The 20,481-nt window shown below is 46.0% G+C and overlaps 1 protein-coding gene across 1 annotated transcript in view; it reads left to right on the top strand.

The window, feature by feature from the left end:
- Positions 1-489: 489 nt before the first annotated feature.
- The window catches only part of LOC146831504 (adhesion G protein-coupled receptor E1-like), a 227,140-nt gene continuing 207,148 nt past the window's right edge, over positions 490-20,481 (top strand). Inside the window, exons 1-2 of the mRNA XM_085603927.1 lie at positions 490-808; positions 19,115-19,261. Of these exons, the coding sequence (XP_085460053.1) occupies positions 490-808; positions 19,115-19,261 (466 nt within the window). The remainder of the gene's footprint in view (positions 809-19,114; positions 19,262-20,481) is intronic.

The following is a 20,481-nucleotide window of genomic DNA, read 5'->3' as shown; positions in this document are numbered from 1 at the left end:
ATGATTGTTTTTGTGCAGGAAGGTGTGCCTTCTTGCACAAAAACAATCACCCCTACAACGCAGGCACCCTTGTACCGTGGGGTAAGTTTGCCTGTGTTGGTGCATGGCAGCCCATTGTATGCTAGTGCAGGGGAAAAGGACATGAATGCGCCACATCTCATAGATGCGGTGCATTCCTGCCCTTTTCTTTTAATGCAAGATTCCTTGCAGCACTGCCCTGTGCCAAAACCTCATAAATGAGGCCCTCAATGAGTTCTGTGAATTGTAGTGCTGCTTATTCTCATTGAAACCAACTGAACTGAGGCAACACATTACTATGGGTTGTCGGAATAATAACTGGAATGGAATTGCTCTGTACTCATGACAAGTGATCTTTTGGTAATCTTATCAACATTTTCAAATTTGATGAGTGTTCTTAATGTGCAAAATGATGTTGTCGCCTCATGTCCTTCCTTTGGTCCAACAGCGTTGGAATGCTCCAGTTGCAGAATGGTGATCACCAACTCTTCAGGGTACTTCTCCACTCCCTGCTACCCGAAAGATTACCTCAACATTCTGTCCTGCCAGTGGTCCTTTCATGCACCCCCAGGATTTATTATCCAGATCACCTTTGTGGATTTTGATGTGGAGGAATCTCCGAACTGCGTTTTTGACTCTATGACAATTGACAATGGACAGAGCACAATGAGGTTCTGTGGGCTGATGACGAAAGGACTCTCATTCAGTTCAACTGGCAATGAGATGACCGTGCTGTTTACAAGTGACTTCAACATCCAGAAGAAAGGGTTTAACGCGTCGTACACTAGAAGTAAGTTCTGGGGTTACTGCGGCCCAATATGTCATTTTGTCAGCATTTACATGATCTGAAAGTTGTTATTATGGAGGGGGGGCACATTTTGTAGCTGATATTGTGATGTGATAGGCAGTGATACAACGTTGAATACCAATGTTAATATATAGTACATGAGTGCCACACACATCCACTACTTTATGCAAAGGTTTCTGTTGAAATATAACTCAGTACATACCTGATTTCTGTCTATGCCCACCTGTTCAGCTTGTCTATGCTCACTCCTTCCATGATTCCAGAAGCAGTGCTATAGTCCCACCACCAAAGGAAGTGGTGAGTTACTGAGTATGTGAAATGTCCTGGGTTGCATATTCTGCATGGAGTGCTGGTCATCCAAAGACAACATAGGGCAGCCACAAGACAGCCTATATAACTTGCCTGTACTTTAGGTTTTAACAAAATGCCCACCAGCTCTTTGTGGCTCTTCTAAACCTTCCCAGTACTTGCAGCGTGCCCATTGGACCTCCCTCCCTTAACCTTCGGCTATGATGAATAGCGTCCATTCTAAGAAAACTGTGCAGGGCTGCTGTCCACTGGGGTCCACCCCTGACTTATACCTAATTTGAGAACATTTGTGAATGGGTTAAGGAAGTCTCAACTTCTGAAGCACCAAATTACCTTTACAGACAATGACTGGGAGGCAGAATTACTCACACTTCTGTTAACCAGTTAGCCAAAAAGCAGGTATAAATTGTGTTTTACCAAATTAATCAGTGGTTACGCTAGATTCGATCCTGCTAAAAAAGCCATTACATATCACGGTCATGCGAGACATTAAGTAGACAACCAACATGGCTATTGTTACACTGCTCTGAATGGTTGCTTGGAATATCTGAAACATTTGTTGCTTTTCGGATATTAAGCTAATGCAATTCCTATGCACTTTCCAAATAACTTTTAATTACCTTCCATATGAATGATTCTTGCCTACGGTAAGTCATGCAAGGATTTATTTTCCAAGCATGATAATTTGAGGTTATGTTGACCCAAGGCTATACTTAGGTTACATCTGGAGTATTAGGTGAAAAATGTCAGAATCATTTGTAGAGAAGATATTGAAAAATGGATAAATGATATCAGAGCCGGACTGAGAACTGAAACCGAGGGGGTTGAGACGGTGGGGGAGGGGATGGAGAAAGCTTTGTGGTGCTTTTGTTGCTGGGGGCCGATATTGTCTGCTACGGCCAGACCAACCCTGAATGATATTCAAGTTAGTAGGCATGACTAAGCCATTTGCGCTGCTGCACGAATCTGGAAAAATTGTGTTAGGTCAACTAATGTGATTGGGATCAGGTTTGTGGGATTGTTTAAGGATTTGGATAATATGAAGAAGTCAATTCACAAACGCAAGGAAAGAAAGGGAAGGTTGATGGCATGATTGGAACTTTAGTCACTAGTTTAAATTTTGTTGCAGAAAGATATTGACCAATTTGATTTCTCGTGAAAGGATCTCTAAGATCCTCATTATCTGTTCATGTGCACATTTAGGGCCAGATGTACGACCCTTCCAATTTGTGAGTCGCAAATTGCTTCATTTTGCAACTCGCAATTTACGACTCGCAAATTGGAATTTCCAACAGTGTCTCAGAACTGTTTGCGATTCCTAATGGGGTGGAAATTGCCTGCCTCATTAATTTTCATGAGGCAGGTGCAATTTGCTTAGGAATGGCTAGCACTCCCAGGGATGGTGGCCTGCTGGGGTCAGCAGACCACCATGTCTGGGACTGTTTTTTAAATAAAGCAGTTTTTTAAAAATGCAGCCTGTTTTCCTTAAAGGAAAACGGGATGCATTTAAAAAAGAAAAATTAAACATTACTGTTTCATTTTTTAAGAGTAAGCAGTGGTCCATGGGACCACTTCCTGCTCTTTAAAAATATTTTCAATGCCAGTCACAAAGGGGAAGATGTTGCCTGGGTACCTGAAAAGATGGGGTCCACGGCATGGATACTTGAGCAGGAGCTTTGTTAGTGGAACTGATACATAGGTCTAACGGGCCCAGAGAATCAGCACTAACTGAAAGGCAAGGTGTTCTAATCCTCTGTACCCATACATTCTGATAAGGAATTACACTAGGTAGGAGGTCATTGCAATCTCATGATTCTATACCATAAAGAACATGAAAAAGGGACATAGCAATATGCAGAACACCACATATCTCCCCCCTTTTAAAATAATAATAATAATGATAATAATAATAAAGATAATAAATAAAACAACTACTAATTAAAATTACTAATCACGCAGTTTGCATGGAACATTTCTAGCTCTACAACTTCTCCTTAAAGTAGACTCAGCAGGAGGCAACGAGTTTGGCAACTTACCACATTGTGAGAACTTGGCTAGAAGTGAAACATTCCACCATTGGCCATTGTCAAGGCGAACAGCATGATTTTTCACTTCAACAATGTAGCAAAGTTTTCTGAATTTGGATTTTCTTTCTTGCAATGACCAAATCTCCAACAGTGAACCTAATTACTCTCTTTTTTCCAGAATGACAAAGTTTTTCATATTTAGAACAAATGGAATTATCGGAAGCAATCTTAGCCCTAGAAGCTTCAGAGGATACATTACAGTCACCTCTGATAGCGTCCAATTTCCAAATGGGGCATAAAGAAGAGGAAACCTTTCTGCCTCTCATCAACTCAAAAGGAATGGCACCAGAAACAGAGTGGGGAGTGGTTCTATATGCCCAAATCATGTTTCTGTCAGCAGTTTCACAATCACCATTGGTATTAAGCGTACTCTGCACACATTCAACCAGAACCCTATTAAGCCTCTTAACTTTACCATTCGATTAAGGGTGATAAAGAGGACTACGCAGATGTTTCACACCCAGTTTGGCCAGGAACTTTTGCATGGAGACAGAGGTAAACTGTACCCCATTGTCAGTTAGTAGTTCCTCCAGGACGCCTTCTCTGGAGAAAACATCCTGCAAGAAGTGAATGACAGCCTTGGAGTTGGGTTCAGAGACACCTCTTGTATGTATGTATGTAGAGAACTTATAAAGCGCAGGAATCACCCCCGAAGGGGTATCTCCGCGCTAACATAGAAAACAAGTCAGGCAGGCACGAACTCCCATAACTCAAGCCTTGAATAATTCCGCCTTCAGGAGTTTCCTGAAGCGAGCAGTACTAGGACATTTACGTAAATCCTCTGGCAAAGAATTCCAGTATTTCGGAGCCAAGTAGGCAACAGTTTTGCCTCCAGATCGTATTTTCTGATAGCGAAGGACCCTCAACAACCCTTTGACTTCCAATCTAAGACATCGGTTCGGGCAGTACATTTTGAACTTATCCGCCATATAGCTTGGGCTTGTACCATAAAGAGCTCTATGGACGCAACAACAGAGCTTGAACTTAATTCTCTGACGGATTGGAAGCCAATGGAGAAATTTCAGTAATGGCCCAGAGGAGGTGCAGGGTGGTTTATTAAGAGCTAGGCATGCGGCCACATTCTGGACGATCTGCAATCTGCTGAGAAGTGACTCGTTTGCGGATGCCAATAAAGCATTACGATAATCTAGGTGACTAATGATCAAAGCCTGAATTAAGGTTCTACGTACAGTGAGGGGCAGCCACATGAACACTCTGCGCAAAAGGCTCAAGGTATGATAGCAGGTCCCTGCAGTGGTCATGACTTGATCCTTCATGGATAACCGTACATCCAGCCGGACTCCTAGAATTTTAGCCACAGAGGTTGGAGAGGGGGCAGGGCCTAACACTGTCGGCCACCACTCAGGGGACCATGAAGTTAGTGCAGCACCAAACAGCAAGATTTCTGTTTTAGCCGCATTTAACTGCAAAAAGTGTTCTGTCATCCATTCTGCTATGGCTGACATGCCCTTAGCAAAACGCTAATCGACTAACTCCGTGTCCTCATCAAAGGATAGGAGTAATTGTGTATTGTCAGTGTAGGAGAACAGCGTAAAGCCGTACTCTCGGATGACTTTAGCAAGGGGGGCCACATAGATGTTAAACAAAGTAGGGCTCAGACAAGAGCCCTGGGGCACCCCCTTAGTAAGCTTCACAGTTTGAGATCGAACAGGGCCCAGATTGATGGTTTGCGTGTGCTGGTCTAAAAATCTGACAAGTCAATTGAAAGCCAGCCCCTGCAGACTGGCCTCTCTCAGTCGAAACATCATTTTCTGATGAGAGACCGTGTCGAAGGCTGCTGTTAGATTCAACAAGACCAACATTACTCCTTTGTTATCATCCAAGGCCATTTTAATATAATCAGTGACCCCTATGAGAGTTGTCTCTGTGGAGTAGTTGGATCTAAACCCAGACTGTGAAGGATCAAGGATGCCGTTGGCCTCAAGATAGTCCATTAAGTGAGTAGCTCTCTGCCATTTTGCTCATAAGCGGAAGGAGAGAAATGGGACGGTAATTGGAGAGCACTTCGGCAGGCACCTGATCTTTCTTCTTGATAGGTAGCACTTGGGCGACCTTCCAATCTAGAGGCACATAGCCTTCACTTAACGAAGTGTTCAGGATCTCAGCAATAGGGGCGGCCAGGAGAGGGGCGAGGAGGGCAAATTTGTGGGTGGGCATTATATCCATAGGAGGTCCGGATTTCGCCTTTTTTAGCATGGCTTCCACTTGCGAGACCTCAATATCCTTAAAATGTTTCAGACCTTCATCTGAGCCTTCTAGCGGAACAGATTCGGGTTTAGTCGGTAGCACCTGCCAAGCGTTTTGAAAGAATTGTTTATAAATCAGGTTAATTTTACCGTCGAAGTATACAGCTATCTTATCACACAGTCCCTGAAAGGGGATAACCAGCTGTGCGCATGCTGTAGGATTGGTGAGGGAGTTGCGAATTTTGTAGAGATCCTTTGATGAATTTCCTGCCTGATTAAGTTTAGTTTTGACATGATCTTTACGTGCCCTTTTCAAATTCTTATGGTAGTTAGTGAGGGCCAATTTGAATTTAAGTTTTTCTGTTTCCAGCTGGGATTTACGCCAGGATTTTTCTAGGTGTTTGTATCTAGATTTTTCACTGTGTAAGTCAGAAGTGTACCATTCTTCACTTGTTTTCTGAGAGTTACTGAGTTGATGTGTCATGGGAGCCAACCTGTCTATCACATCACTCATGGTATCAGTAAAAACCCTACGTTTCATGGTGCCGTCTATGTGCTCATTAAAAACAGGGGGTACGTAAACTTTACTAAAAGATTCGGACGTGACTTTGTGCCAGCGCCTTTAAAGACCATTCGAGGGGCATCCAACCATTTGGTGTCTAATGCTGCTGTTGATCCTAAAAGGAATCATAAAATGATCTGACCATATCAATGGGCATATTACAAAGAACAAGAGCGACCCATATGTCCTTGTGAACTGGGTAAGCACTAATGCCAAAGCGACAAATATTCACAAGGAACTAATGTAAACATTTTTAAATATGCAAAATAAAATTATTTGCTCTGATTTAATCTTAGTCACACTAATGATATCAAATAAGACCTCTAGATTTCATCACAGTACACTTTACCTTAAATTATGTCTAAAAAAGCCCATCACAGCAGTTAGTCAACTTTTACTTACTTCAGCCGAAGTTAAGTGACATTTATTTAACTTTTACAAGTTGTACCACAGATGCATTTCATTATATATAAAGCATTTGAAAATTACGCATATAGATACATTGTGAGTGATTTTTGAGTCCCAGTGGAGTGGCCATAACCTAACTTAGTGAATCATAAGTGAAAACAAGTGAAGAGTGGGGAATTGGTTATTGGAAAAACATCAGAAGGAGAGCTGTATACAATAGACAATGATTTATTTTAGGCTCTCTCTTCTATTTTTGTCGACTGCGTTTCGACCCTCTCTTGATACCGGGTCTCTTCAGGACAGCGTTTCTGGGGACAGTACATCACAGGGCATCTATTTCATGTAGATTCCTAGCAGTGCAGATGATTGCATGTAGATGGAGGGGAACCGAGGATCAGATCAGCATGATAGCTGAACTATTTCAAGGTTCTGTGGATCGCATAGGCATTTGTGGGTTGAACGATGAACCCCTCGGATGGTTCATCGTTCAACCCACAAATGTCTATGCCTAAAGTAACAGGATTCTTTTGACCAGGTCTAATAATCATACCAAATTCTGGCTGGTGCCAGCACCCCAGAACGTTAATACCTTTCAGAGCAACATTATCTTTGCCATGGATGGTTTTGTTTTGAAAAGAGATATCAGCCCAAAAATATCCAGCAAGATCAATCCTGCTACCCTCAAATGCAGTAGTGATGACATCAGGAAGTAGCAAGACCATGTGAGACCAGATTTGTTTATATTTATCAATGGAAATAATGGAAATTCTTGTACCTGAGTCAATGAGTAGTGGATTATTATGACACTGGATGGACACTTGGACAAAGGAATCTCCAAATTTCTTTTCTGTGTGTACATTATTTATGTCCAAAAATTCAACCGAGACAACAGATAAGGATAACTCTATGACTCCTTTATCCAACTCATCTGGAGTCCCATTGGGAACTAGCTCTTGAACACTTCTTATAGGGAAGCGTTTGCCCCCTCTACACACCTTCTCAAAATGACCAGTTTTTTTTACATTTATAACACTCTTGGGCAATAGCAGGGCAGTTTCTGAAATTTGAAAGATGGGAGGGTGAACCACATCTGTAACACTGGAAGCCAGAAAGAGGGCTTGCCGGAAACATATTCTTATTGTTTCTCTTAGGAAGATCTTCACGCTTTTTCAACATGACATCGCTGAGAGGCTGTTAAATGCTAGAAGAAGAACTAGTGGCAGCAACCATGGAATAAGTATTGGACTCCAACTGTTAGGAATCTAATTCTGAGCGTTCAATGCTCTTAGCGTTGTCAATAGTCTCATCCAAGGAAGGAGTTTTGCAGGAAAGTAACTTCTGTTGGATCTTCTTGGAATAACACCTGGAAACAATTTGATCTCTTATTAACTGAGAGGTAAAGTCATCAAAGTCGCAATAACTGGCTAAAACCTTTAAAACAATTACGTATGTTTTGATAGACTCAGTTGGTGCTTGGACACGAGTAAAGAATTTGCCCTCAAAGTAGGTACTAAGTAGTTTAAGGGCTAATTGGTATTCATCCATGTCACCACTGTCGTGGCCAGTGTAAGTGGGTAAATGATCAAACACATTTTGCCCCTCTATGCCCAAGTAGTAGTGTAGGAGACTGCGTTTCCTATCAGGTTTGAACTTCATGCCATCAATTGCACCCAAATAGGCATTAAATGTTCTGAACCAAAACCACCAATTTAAAGGAGGCTCTCCAGGATCCTGTAGAAAATAATGTGGAGGAGTGACAGATTGCATGGTGCAGCAATGAAAAGTACTAAGGCAAAGATGCGAGAGAAAGTGTGAAAAAATGAAGGAATCGGGAAGACAAGAAAGAATAAAGAACTGAAGAAAAACAAAATAACAGAGCAGAATAGAAAAAATGAACTTGGAAAAGATAAAATAGGAGGAATTAGTGAAATCAGAAATGCAGTGGAAAAAGAGAATGAAAAAATTTCAACAGCAATTGCAATTGCAATAAAATCTAACTGAGCAAAAATGAGGAAGACACTACAGTCCGCAGACTAGCCCTTTGAAACACTCTGTGGTCTTGGGTTCAAGATGGAAGTTGCAGGTCAAGTTCTTCTTCCCCAGGCGATAGGGCAGCAGGTCAGAACAATAGGGCAGCAGTTCCTTCAGAGTAGTAGTCTAGCTGAGTACCAGTCCTTGTAGCAGCACAGCAGTCTATCTTCTGGGCAGAGTATCCAAAGGTCCAGAAATGTACTGAAGTGGTGGTGTCTGAGGTTCTTCTTCTATAACCTGGTGCCCTGGTTCTGGAAGGTGGCAGAAGCTTCTAGACAGTGCTTTTCAAGTGCTTGGAATTTCTTACCTCCCCTGCCCTGGCTGCAAGCTGGTTGAAGTGACAATGCAGGGTTGTTAAGCCCTTTGTCTGGAGACAGAACACAGATGATTCAGGTGTAAGTGGGGCTGGGTCCAGTTCCTTCCTCCCAAACTGCCAGTGATGGCCCCTCCAGTCACACATAAGCTCCCATTGCTTTTTAGGAGGAATACACAAAACCCAGCTGCCAACTACACACAGTCATGTGGCCAGAGACAGACAGGCTGGAGGCACCAATTGGCTAAGACAAGAAAATAGCAATGTTTTAAAAGTAACCAAAAATGAGGGCAACCCAATAAACCCTTGTGGGCTTGGGTACCAAATATTATCAAGTAAAGGTGCCAAAAGGGGACTTTACTTCACAACAATTGTAAATTCATAAATACTTAGGATGCACTACTGTAGCATCATAAACTACTTTTCATAAACATATATTAACTTTCAACAAAAAAATAAATCTCAACAAAGCCAGGTGTATTTCTTCTTTTTGTGTTTATAACCTTTTACATGAGATTTCAGGTCACAAATGTTTCTTCAAGCACATTGGTGACAGATGTCTCACATTTGTATATTAATTATAGTCAACAATGTTGACTCATTTTTACAACATAAAAAAACCTGGCCTGTACATAGTGCCTGAATTTTTCATCTAATAACAATTCTTGAACAACAATTGAACAGAAAATTGGTTGATACATCAACGTTTCGGTCTTGCTTGAGGTTAATCTATAAAACCATCTTCAGGACAAAACAACCTCTTGAAGATTACCAACCCTTCTGTAAAGAATATATTTTACAGTTAATTTGTTAGCTAATACCTGAACAAACAAAGGCAAGAAGGATTCACACCCGGAAAAAGTGAAGAAACCTTTTTTTTTTTGTAAATTTGTTTATTCAGGTAGCAAGTCAAGTGCATTACAGTGGTGGACATACATAGTCCCAGCTATAACATGCGAGCTCTGAGCTAATCAGACACTGTAAATCAGCCGGTAAACAAGTATCGATTTTCTGTTACACCCCAATCCACTTTTGTGGGAACATAAACAAAACGAACAATGGTACAAACGGAAAGTAGCAGAGAAAGAACTTACTGCTCTAGCAATGAAGGAGCCAAAACCTGCGAAGGAATCATCTCATAGTTAGTAGTTGAATACAGCAGCAAAAAATACACCGATAGATCTAACTACGGGACAGTGCAATAGGCGCAGGCCTACGCACCTTGGTATACGAACTCCGGGACGGGCATTTTGCGGCAGTGCACCCCCTAGACGATGAAGTTCGGACTCAATCACACCACCCGCAAAAGACATCAATGAAATGTCAAAAATATCCAGGTCTCAGCAGCCCAGGCGAGCACATCCTCCCGACCAGCAGTGTCAACCCATATCATCAGAGACCCCTCCCGATACCGAACGCGTGGAACTGGGAGAGCCCGCTCCCTCTCGCGACCACTGGAGGAAGGGCTCCCAGATATCCACGGGTCGGGAAGCAGCCGGCATCAATTCCCAATAGCGTTCAAGTTGCGTGTTACCGTATGTCACATCCTTCACCCACTCAGTGAATTTCGGCAGTGATCTACGACCCCAGAACACCGCCACCTGTCTTTTAGCATAAAGGAGCAATAGCGCATGCAGTTTCCTACTCTTTGGTGGAGTATCCTGAACATACCCCAGTAGCCCGCGCTGCGGGGATGGCGCATCGGCTCTTAGTAAGATTTGATTAATAGCTGTGAAGATGTTTGACCAGTACTCCCCCAGACGTGGGCAGCTCCATGCCACATGTATAAAAGAAGCATTTTCGGATCCGCATTTCCAGCATGTATCGTTCTCCCTAAGACCCATGCGGTGCAGCGACCGTGGCGTACGGTAGTACCTATGTAAAAACTTGAAATGCACCAGCCGCAACCTGTAGTTAGGCGATAGCTCCGTTAGTTGTTTACAGCAGAAGGCCCACTGGTCCTCAGACAGGGGATCTTCCAATTCCGCATTCCATGCATGCATGGAAGTGGGTACAACGGCAGGGGCCTGTTCCTGCATACAGTTGTATAACCTGGAAACAAGTTTTTTGGGAGATGCTTTTGAGAGTAAATTTTGTAACGCCTGGAGCTGCGGGGGTTCCTCTGGGAACTGAGGCCACAGTGTTTTGCAGGATTCTTTGAGCTTATGGTAAGTGAAAAGGTCAGAAAAGGTCTCAGGGGGGTCGGCCCCCCCAGAATCGGGATCCCTGAAGGTGCCGTTGGGGTAAAGGTCGGTGAAAGTATGCAGGGGCTTCCCCCCAAGAGTAACGGCACCCCCTCCGACCTGCAGGCAGGTCATCATTGGATTGTTGCGCAGGGGGATGGCCGGCGCGTAAAGAAGAGGGAGTCGTGCCCGCCTCTGTAATTCCCGCCACGTCCATCGGAGCAGGGCCACTGTATCCACATCTTTTGAGGGACGAGGCGCCCTACCATACAGTGCCACGCTTAGCGGCAATGGAGCCGCGGCAGCCAATTCCACCGCAACATGCGGCTGACAAGGAGTGGGAAAAGCCCAAAAGTGTAGAAATTGCGCTTGCGCACATAGCGAGTATAGTTTCATATCAGGGGCCCCCAGTCCACCCTGCCTCAACGGGAGTGTAAGCAGCGCCCAGGATGATCTCGCCTGACCACCAGCCCAAACCAGCGTCAACAGCAGTGATCTCACTCGAGCGTGAAAATGCGCAGTCAGGGGTATCGGGAGGTTCACGTATAGATATAAGAATTTGGGAAGGACCACCATCTTTGCTAGGGCTATTCTCGCGACCAACGACAGGGGGAGCCTGTTCCAGAGTTCAATCTTTGCCTCCAGCCAGTCCACCCCCCTGCCATAATTCAGGGTCCACAAATCATTCAAGTTGCGGCTGATCCAGACCCCCAAGTACTTGACGGAGTCAGTTTCCCAGCGCAAAGGGTTATCAGACAGCACCTCCGATGTGGTATCTGTCAAAGGGAACGTGACAGACTTAGACCAGTTTATGGATACCCCCGCCAGACCCTCGAACCGGACGAACTCCCTCAGCAGTGGGTTTATGTTTTCAGCGGGGTTGGTGACATACAGCGTGACATCATCCGCATATAGGGAAATCAGTAGGCTGCGAGAGCTGAATCCAATACCCCTCGCTGTGTGGTGTTGCCGGACCCTGGCCGCAAGCGGCTCCATGGCTATAGCAAAGAGTAATGGGGATAGGGGGCACCCCTGTCTAGTCCCGCGGGAAATGGCAAATGGCTGAGATACCAGTCCGTTTACACGCACACGCGCCCTTGGAGCGGCGTATAACAACCTTATCAGATTTATGAAGAGGGGGCTAAAACCCATCCTACCAAGAATCCGAAAAAGATAGGGCCATTCCAGTGAATCAAACGCCTTCGTGGCGTCCAAGAAAATGACCGCCGGCTGTATGGAAGGATGTAAATAGTGTAAGACTGAAAATATCGTTCTGAGGTTGTGCGACGTGGCTCGGCCAGGGATAAACCCAGATTGATCGGGCAACCCCACCATTGGCAACAAGGGCTGGAGCCTGTCCGCGATGAGTTTAGCGTATATTTTAACATCCACATTAATTAGGGATAAGGGACGGTATGAATCCAGCACCTGGTGGTCCTTGTCTGGTTTTAGCAATGTTATTATTAATGCTTCGCGCATCGAGTCGGGCAGAGAACCAGTCTCCAGGGCCTTGGCAAAGACAGAGTGGAGTCTGGGGGCTAGTTCCACCACATAGGCCTTGTAGAAGGCTGCCGTCAGACCATCTGGGCCTAGGGCCTTATTTGCGGGCATACTTTTTATTACCTGCGCTACATCCCGGGCAGTAAATGGGACATCCATATACCGACGATGGAAGTCATTGAACCATGCAATGGCTATTGAGTCTAGGAAGTCGTCCAGGGATGCCGGAGTGGTAGCTTGTCTGGAGGTGTAGAGGGTCGAGTAAAACTCTGTAAATGTGTTAAGAACTGCTTCCTGCCCAACAATGAGTGTCCCCTCGCTGTTGTTAATGGAGTGGATATAGTTTGACTGCGAGCGTGGAGTTATGAGCCTCGCAAGGGTTCTGCTAGGTCTGTCCCCCTCCCCGTATGTGCGTGCCTTCGCTTGTTTACCTAGGAATTTCACTTCGCGTTGCGCCTCCTCGCAGAATTCCAGCAGTTTCGCCTTCACCTGCACCGCCAACCCGGGTGAGGGGTCAGTGCAAAAGCGCATGTCTAATTCCTTCACCTCCCTCTCCAAGTTGCTTAACGTAGAACGGATTGCTTTTAGGACCCCTGCCTGTCTAGTGATGCACTGGCCGCGGATCACGAACTTGAACGTGTCCCACAGGACGGCCTCGGTAGACACCGATCCCTCATTGTCTTCAAAATATTTCACAATGTCTGTCCTAATTTCCTCGGTGAAAGCGGAGTCGGCAAGTGCATGAGGGGGCAAACGCCAGGAGAACGCACGAGTGGGGGTATCAGGCACTTTTATCTCCAACAAGCAGGGGGCATGATCTGAGAGCGACCTGGCCTGAATGTCCACATCCACCACCCAGGAAGCCACATCTGGCGACACAAGCCAATAGTCCAGACGCGACCAAGCCACATGATGACTCGTGATGCACGACCCCACAGTTGCAGTGGGGTGCCTCGTTCTCCACACATCTGACAATAACCCCTCCTCCATTATATCCAAGATGGCCTGACGGGCTTTAATGTGCGTAGGCCTCCCTGCGCCCCCACGATCCAATACATCAGTAAGCACAACGTTAAAGTCTCCTCCCAGGACAATTGTGGAACAATCTAGTAACATGATCTGCGCCCATACCACCCTGAAGAATTCTGGGTCATCCACGTTAGGGCCGTACACGGCCACCAGCACTAGTGCCCTCCCCTGAAGTGTGCCCTGCGTGATAACGTAACGCCCCTCTTTGTCCAATATAGTGCGGTGTTCTTTCCAGTCTAGCCCATTGCGGATGAGGATCGCCACTCCTCTGGCGTAATTGGAGTATATGGCGGAGTGCACCTGTGCCCAGCGTGAGTGTTTCAGTCTAGGTGATGGAGTGGAGTTGATGTGTGTTTCCTGTAAAAAGCATATTTCCACGTTATGCCTCGAGAGGAACCCATGCATCAATCTAGCCTTTTTGTAGTCCCCGAGCCCTCGAATGTTCCATGTCAATAACCTAGCGCCTACCATCCCACTACCCGTCCTGCGCAATATTTGCTATGCCGCTGCGTAGCGTTATACATATCAACCAGGATGCACATCTCGCCTGCGGATAGAGCATAACTCTGCCATTTCATGAGGGAACATATCCGTCGTACCAGTACATAAATAACTTTAAACTTCTCAACTCCCCCCCTCCACCCCCCGCCCGCACCAACCCCCCCAAACAGGTTGTGACAAATCCCCTCCATAGACATGCAAAACGTGTTGGCAAACGAAACACAAAAACAGTGGGAGACACCCCATGGGGGCGTGGTGCTTCCCGGCATACACCCCCGCTTGCACAGGGTGGCTGCACTATAATAGGCCATCCACAGCACCAGCGCCGATCACCTCACACAGGGCACAGCCCGCACCCCGGAGGAACATTATAGTGCCAGCTTATTCCAGCAACAGAGCGCCAAGAACGGCGGCATCATCTCCGCGCCCACACATAGTCCAAATCAGGGACGCCAGAGCGGCTTTGGGTACAAATGAGCAGCTATCTGACCATCAGAGAAAGACAACCTAAGGGTATACTACACTTAACATATGTTCAACGTATTCAGTCATTGTCACTCAGAGGCCCTTCTTCCTCCCCCACCTTTGTCGACTTCTTTCTCGCCCCAGCACCTCCAATATGCTTGGCAAATTTCAGTGCCGACTTGGCGTCTGCGAAATGATGCTTGGTACCTTCATGTGTCACCCTCAATTTTGCAGGGTATAGCAGAGAGTACGGGACGTTGGCCTGCAGTAGCAGTTTTTTAGCAGGCAAAAATTCTTTCCGGGCGGCCTGCACCAAGGGAGTAAAGTCAGGGTAAAAGGAGATGTTGTTGCCTTTGTGTGTGATTTTACCCTTCTCTCGAGCCAGACGTAAGATAAGGTCCCTGTCCTGAAAGTTCAGAATCTTGGCAAGTATGGGGCGCGGTGCCGCTCCCACCGGCGGCTTTTTCCCCAGCGATCTGTGCGCCCTTTCAACCACGAATACTTGTGAGAGTGCAGGGTCATAGAGTTCGTGGAGTAGGTCGGACACGTACACCTCCATTCTGCCAGTGTTCGTCGTCTCGGGTATGCCCGTAATGCGAATGTTAGACCTACGAGAGCGTGCTTCCAAATCATCTGCTTTAGCACGGAGGAACTCCAGCTCCTTTTCTACAGAGGTGAGATGTCGTTTGGTGTCTTGTTGGAACTCACTGCACTCCGTGTGGCTGTTCTCAAGGCAGTCCAACCTGGTCTCGTGAGTGTCCACCTGCTTTTTTACCGATTCCAGCTGTGCGGACATGGCGTCAAGCTTCGTGTCTATGCTCTTTAGGCTCGATCTGACCTCCAGCATCAGTGACCTGAAATCGACGTCCGAACCTGCGCCCTGTGAGGAAGACTCCGCCGAGTCCAGGTCCGCCGCCTGTTGTCTGGCCTGGCGCTTCTGTTCAAAGTTGAGTTTGGGTTGTCTTGCATCATTCTTCCCCCCCATCTAATCGCGTTCACGTTCTGGGGTACACCCCAGGCGCGGCTATACACAAATGTCAAGCCTCTGTTTATTCACCCGGCAGCGACAAGGGCATCACCCGGCGCCCCAGGGGCGCACCCTGCCCCTCCGACGGTCACCGCTCAGCCACCACAGGGTTGCCAAGAGCATAGGGTGCAGACACAGGATTTATCAGTGAGTTGCGCGTTAGCGGCAGGGCTCCTCGGCTCGCGGGCAACAGGCCCCTGCAGCACCTCCGCAGACGCCTCAGTGCCTAGACTCCCAGGTCTGGCGCTGCGTTCAACGATCTCCACGCACCCGCTCAAGCTCCGAAATTGGTGCAGGATACAGCAGCGCCGCCCCCGGGGTGCCCCACGCCAGCGCCCCGCGGGGCCAAAGTCCCGACTCCGACCCGCCACAGCGACTCACCCCACGGCGGCGTTAGTAACTCCTGCCAGCACTCAGCTTAGAAGCGTATCCGCCATGTTTCCAGTGTCCCGCAGAAAGATCCTGCAGAGTGCAACACTCGCACCACACGTCCGAGGCGCCCTTCACAGGGAGGTGTCTAGCTATGGCGGCCGTCCACAAGGCTCTGACCCAAGTCCATACCCCACAGGTGTAGAGGGTGGTGCGTCGTGCAGGGCATGCACACCAGTGCCAGCCTCCTCCGAGCCCAAGCAGCAAAGGTCTCCCATATGCGCTGCTTCGGTTCCCACCAGGCTCGCGCTGCGTGGAGGTCGCAGGTAATCACCTAGTTCGGTCAGGCCGGGTGTCGCGCGGCTCCCCCCACAGCGTCGCCGCTACACAGATCCTGTCTCCAACCAAGGGGGGAATACCGCACCCGCTCACCCCTCACCTGCCTTCAGGCTGCAGGTCGCGTGAGGCCATCCTCCGGCGGTGAGCAGCCGCACCATCAGCCGCGCGAGTTCATCCCAGCGACTCCCCGGCTCACTGCACAGATCGTTCGCCCCAACGCAGGGCCGCCTCCAGGCCAGATCAGGGAGATCTACTCAGCGGCCCGCTACCCTCAAAGCGCAGGGCTGCCTCACAAAATGGCGGATCCGACTTCTGGGTCCTCTCAAGCTGGGTCTGGGGGGGGAGACAGCCGCGTCCCCACTCCCCACTGTCGGATATCGAAAGGCCGGTTCTACAGCCTCAGCGTATGAATGTCTCACCGGTGCCGCCTAGAATCTCTCCTCACACGTGTCCGGGCTTTTCTGTCACGGCCCGGTGATCTCCTTCAGGCCCTGTAATCCCCGGACTGCAGCATTTGTCCTCGCCCGCCCCAGGCTCCAGGGCGGCGGGCTTCCGGTTCACTGGCGACTCGGGCAGGCCCTCCAGGTTCGCAGCTCAGGTGCCTCCCAGCTGGTAACCGCCAAAGTCGGATCAATGAACCCCCGGGGCTTCCGCTGCCAGCTGGCGTGTAAATTGAGACGCTGTGTGTGTCTGGTGAAGGATTTTGGAAGGATTAATGAGTGCAGCCGGCGGAGCTCACTCACAGAGCGGCCATCTCGCTGCCCGGTTGGCCACGCCCCCCCCAGTGAAGAAACCTTTAAAATGTTTTGTGGACAGATCCTTAAGTACCAGTTCCACCATATTAAAAATATGAAAATGAGTGAACAGATACTAAGAGAATGAAAAACACCTTCACCTTTATTGAGTCAAATCTTGAGAATCTTACACATGAGCAGATCAGTATGGTAAATATGTAGATACCTACAAGTGAAATATTATTATTACCTTAATTAATGTATATCAAAATTCACTGACCCTGCTAATTAATAATAAGTATGACTTTCATATGGTGTTTTATTTGCAAAGGGATACTTATATAATAGAATTCAAGGAATCTTAATTCCCTCAATATTAGCTAATGTTTAACAAAGAACATCTTAAGACTTCGAAAACTTTGTGGCACATGAACTGTTGACCCATTTGAAAGAACACAGAGGGAAACGGCAGCAAATATAATGCTAGTAATTCCTAAAGCAGAATTGATTGTCAGTGAACCATATTACCCAATGTTTATACTGGTTGGCAGTAGGAAAGTGCAACCAACAAAAAATGAACTCAGCAAAAGTAAGAGAAGGAAGCAAAAGGTTTGGGGATGACCCTGAAGAGTGGGCCATTTCCAATAGTTCAAAAGACCTGTGGCAGACTGGTACAAACCTTCCAAGTCAATTCAACAAAGGTGCATAGTCACTGTACCAAAGATTCAGGTGACTACTGCTCTGACTTTTTTTGCAGCAGCAAATATGTTTTAGAGGGAATTCACAGAGAGAATATCCAGCCTCATGGAGCCCTGTTTAGTGAATTATTCCAGTTTGCCCTGCTGGGGGAATGCAAAGCTAAAAAAATGTTTCTAATTCCAAAGGTAGAAATGTTAACGGGGCAAAGGAGCCAAAGGTATGGAGCTGACGAGAGACCTTCAATGGGTGCAATTTTCAAATTTCTCCCACTCAGAGCATTCCCACTAAATGTCAGCAGCTTCATCAGAATCTCGTCTGATGCCTATCTGGCTTGTGGAGCCCTTCTCCGCCACAGCCGTGAACAGCTGAGGATTTTGAAAGTCCATTGCAGAGATTAAGGGCCTGATTATGAGTTTGGTGGTGTGGGAGCGGGCCGCCATGCCACCGCCCCGCTCCCAAATCGCATAACTCGACCGACCACCAGATTAGGGGGTTTTCGCCTGGTCTGGCGGGGGGGTCCTTTGGCGGTCTCATGATGGTTGGAAGCAAAATGCAAATGACTCATGAACAGACCAGTGGGTGAAGACGGCAGACCCAAACCTCCACAATATATGTATTTTTTATTTCTGAATAATTTGATAACATGAGTCTGGTGAGAAAGCTAAAGCTGTCTCTAGAACAAACCAAATGATGGAGAACAAACTTACTCCAACTCTACAAATAATGTCACATGGCTGTTTCTTGTAAGAAGATCATTATAACTTGGAAATAGAAAAACCTCGAACATCACCAGAAGAATTAAAATATTTGGTTCTGGCACTACACGAGCACCATGTAAATCATACAAAGTCTTGTTTTTTACACAGTTACGTATTTGCTGGACATAACGAGACCCTAGTAATTGCTAAGACCTGATTGGATTTGAATTTCATAGATTTTGGTAAATGTGCTTAGACTCAAGCAGTTTGTGGTCCTCACATCATCTGCATTTCAGCAGAAAGTTACAGCTGCAGGAGTCTGCAGGGGTTCATCCTTCTACTTATAGGAAAGTGACACAATGGCACAATCATCTGCATAGGTAGCATCACTCTCAGAAACTAAAACAGACAGACCCACAGGTGTTCTGGGTCAGCTAAATAAACTTCAAAACCTTGGCCATCGTGGTTTGAGTCAGTTGTTGATGGCAGAATTAAGTTATTGTTGTCTCACAACCTTTCAAGTATTTTATAAATATTGATAAATGTGCTCATTTGTCCACCACCTCACGCCATTTGCACCAACACTCCAGGAAGTTACAGCTGCAAGTGCATAGCGGGATTCACCCCTCCACCTGCAGGAAAGCAACAGAAGAGCACAGTCAACTGCATAGGTAACATCACTCCCAAAAACTAAAAGAGATGGCCAACCAAATGTTTTTGATTGATGCAAACTCGATACACCTCAAAACCTTGTCGTCCTGGTTTGAGTCTGTTGTTGATGCAAGGCATAGCTATGGTCTCATCATGAGCTAATTACTATTTTTCAGATATTGATAAATGTGCTCAGGCTCACATCGCCTGTGGTCCAAACACCATCTGCACCAACACTCTAGGAAATTACAGCTGCAGGTGCATGCCGGGGTTTATCTTTTATGCTGAAGGAGAGCAAACAAATGGGACAATCAACTGTACAGGTAACAATCACTCATCTACAGGAACTGAGATGTTGGAATTTTTAATCAGTCTTTTTTTCAAAACTTGAAAAAAGAAATGTTGAACTTTAGTTTAATTGTGATTGTAATGAAGAAGAGTTTATAATTGTTGCACAGGTGGCCTTTTCTTCCAGAATAGAGGTGCCAATGTCATACAACTAAATTGCAGATTAATTGTCGAGTGAAAGGATTCTGAGAGTTGACATCTGAGTAATCTAAGAAAGTCTGGCAAGTTGCTTTCCAGGCATCCTAACATGACACAGTCAGTGTTCTTCTCCCATTCAGCAATGTTTTTCCTGGGTCCAAACATATCCATAGCCATGGCTCAGCTCTGCTCTTAGCCAGCAGAGCCTTTTGAATCAAGTCAATGGGCTCCCTTGCCACCCTTTTGGGTACGCCCTTTATTAGAATATTTTTGCAGTCATTCACCTGTAATCAGGTCATATTGGGGCTTATCACCAAACTGCATTTTGTAGTATGTTTAGTAGACCTACAATAGTACTACTAAAGTACTACAAAATGCTATTCACATACTATGTGTGGAGGCCTGTGCCTTTCCTCTCTTTTCTCTGTTGAAATCTCTGTCTCGACTGTAGAGACCTCTGCACACATAATTCAGCGTTTTAGTAGTAAATGTGGGAGGGACAGAGGGGATTGGCTGGAAAACACTCACTACTAAAGGCGAATGATTAAGGGAGGAGTAAGGAGGGGCTCATGGAGGGATGGGGAGGGGGGAGGGGTGTGGGAAGGGACATGCACCCACCCCAAAAAAGTAAGCCCTTTCCTATTCATAGACTGCCTTTCTATAGTTACTACAGCTTAAAAGAACACAGATCAGTCATAAACGTTCTCCAGCTCAGAGCTGAAGTGTGTTCAGCTCCACACAGGATCCTTCTTGGGTACTACAATCCCCTCCCATAAAACATAATGGTGGTATGGACTTAATGTAAAACCCAATGGAGAGTAATGTTAAAATAAGTTACATTATTTAGACTATTTAAAAATATGCATACATTTAATGTAATATTAAAATACATAATAATAAATAAAACATATCGATCATTTAAAAAAATATATATTTTAATTGCTGTTTTTAATTGTAAAAAGTAATCTATCATTAATTAAGATCAAAAATACTTACAATATTTGAATGAAATATACAACACGTTTAATAATTGCTAATACATTATAAAGCCTGTCTT

The sequence above is a fragment of the Triturus cristatus genome, chromosome 5_1, assembly GCF_964204655.1.
Source record: "Triturus cristatus chromosome 5_1, aTriCri1.1, whole genome shotgun sequence".
Taxonomy (NCBI): domain Eukaryota; kingdom Metazoa; phylum Chordata; class Amphibia; order Caudata; family Salamandridae; genus Triturus; species Triturus cristatus.
This window is presented reverse-complemented; position numbering and strand designations above follow the sequence as displayed.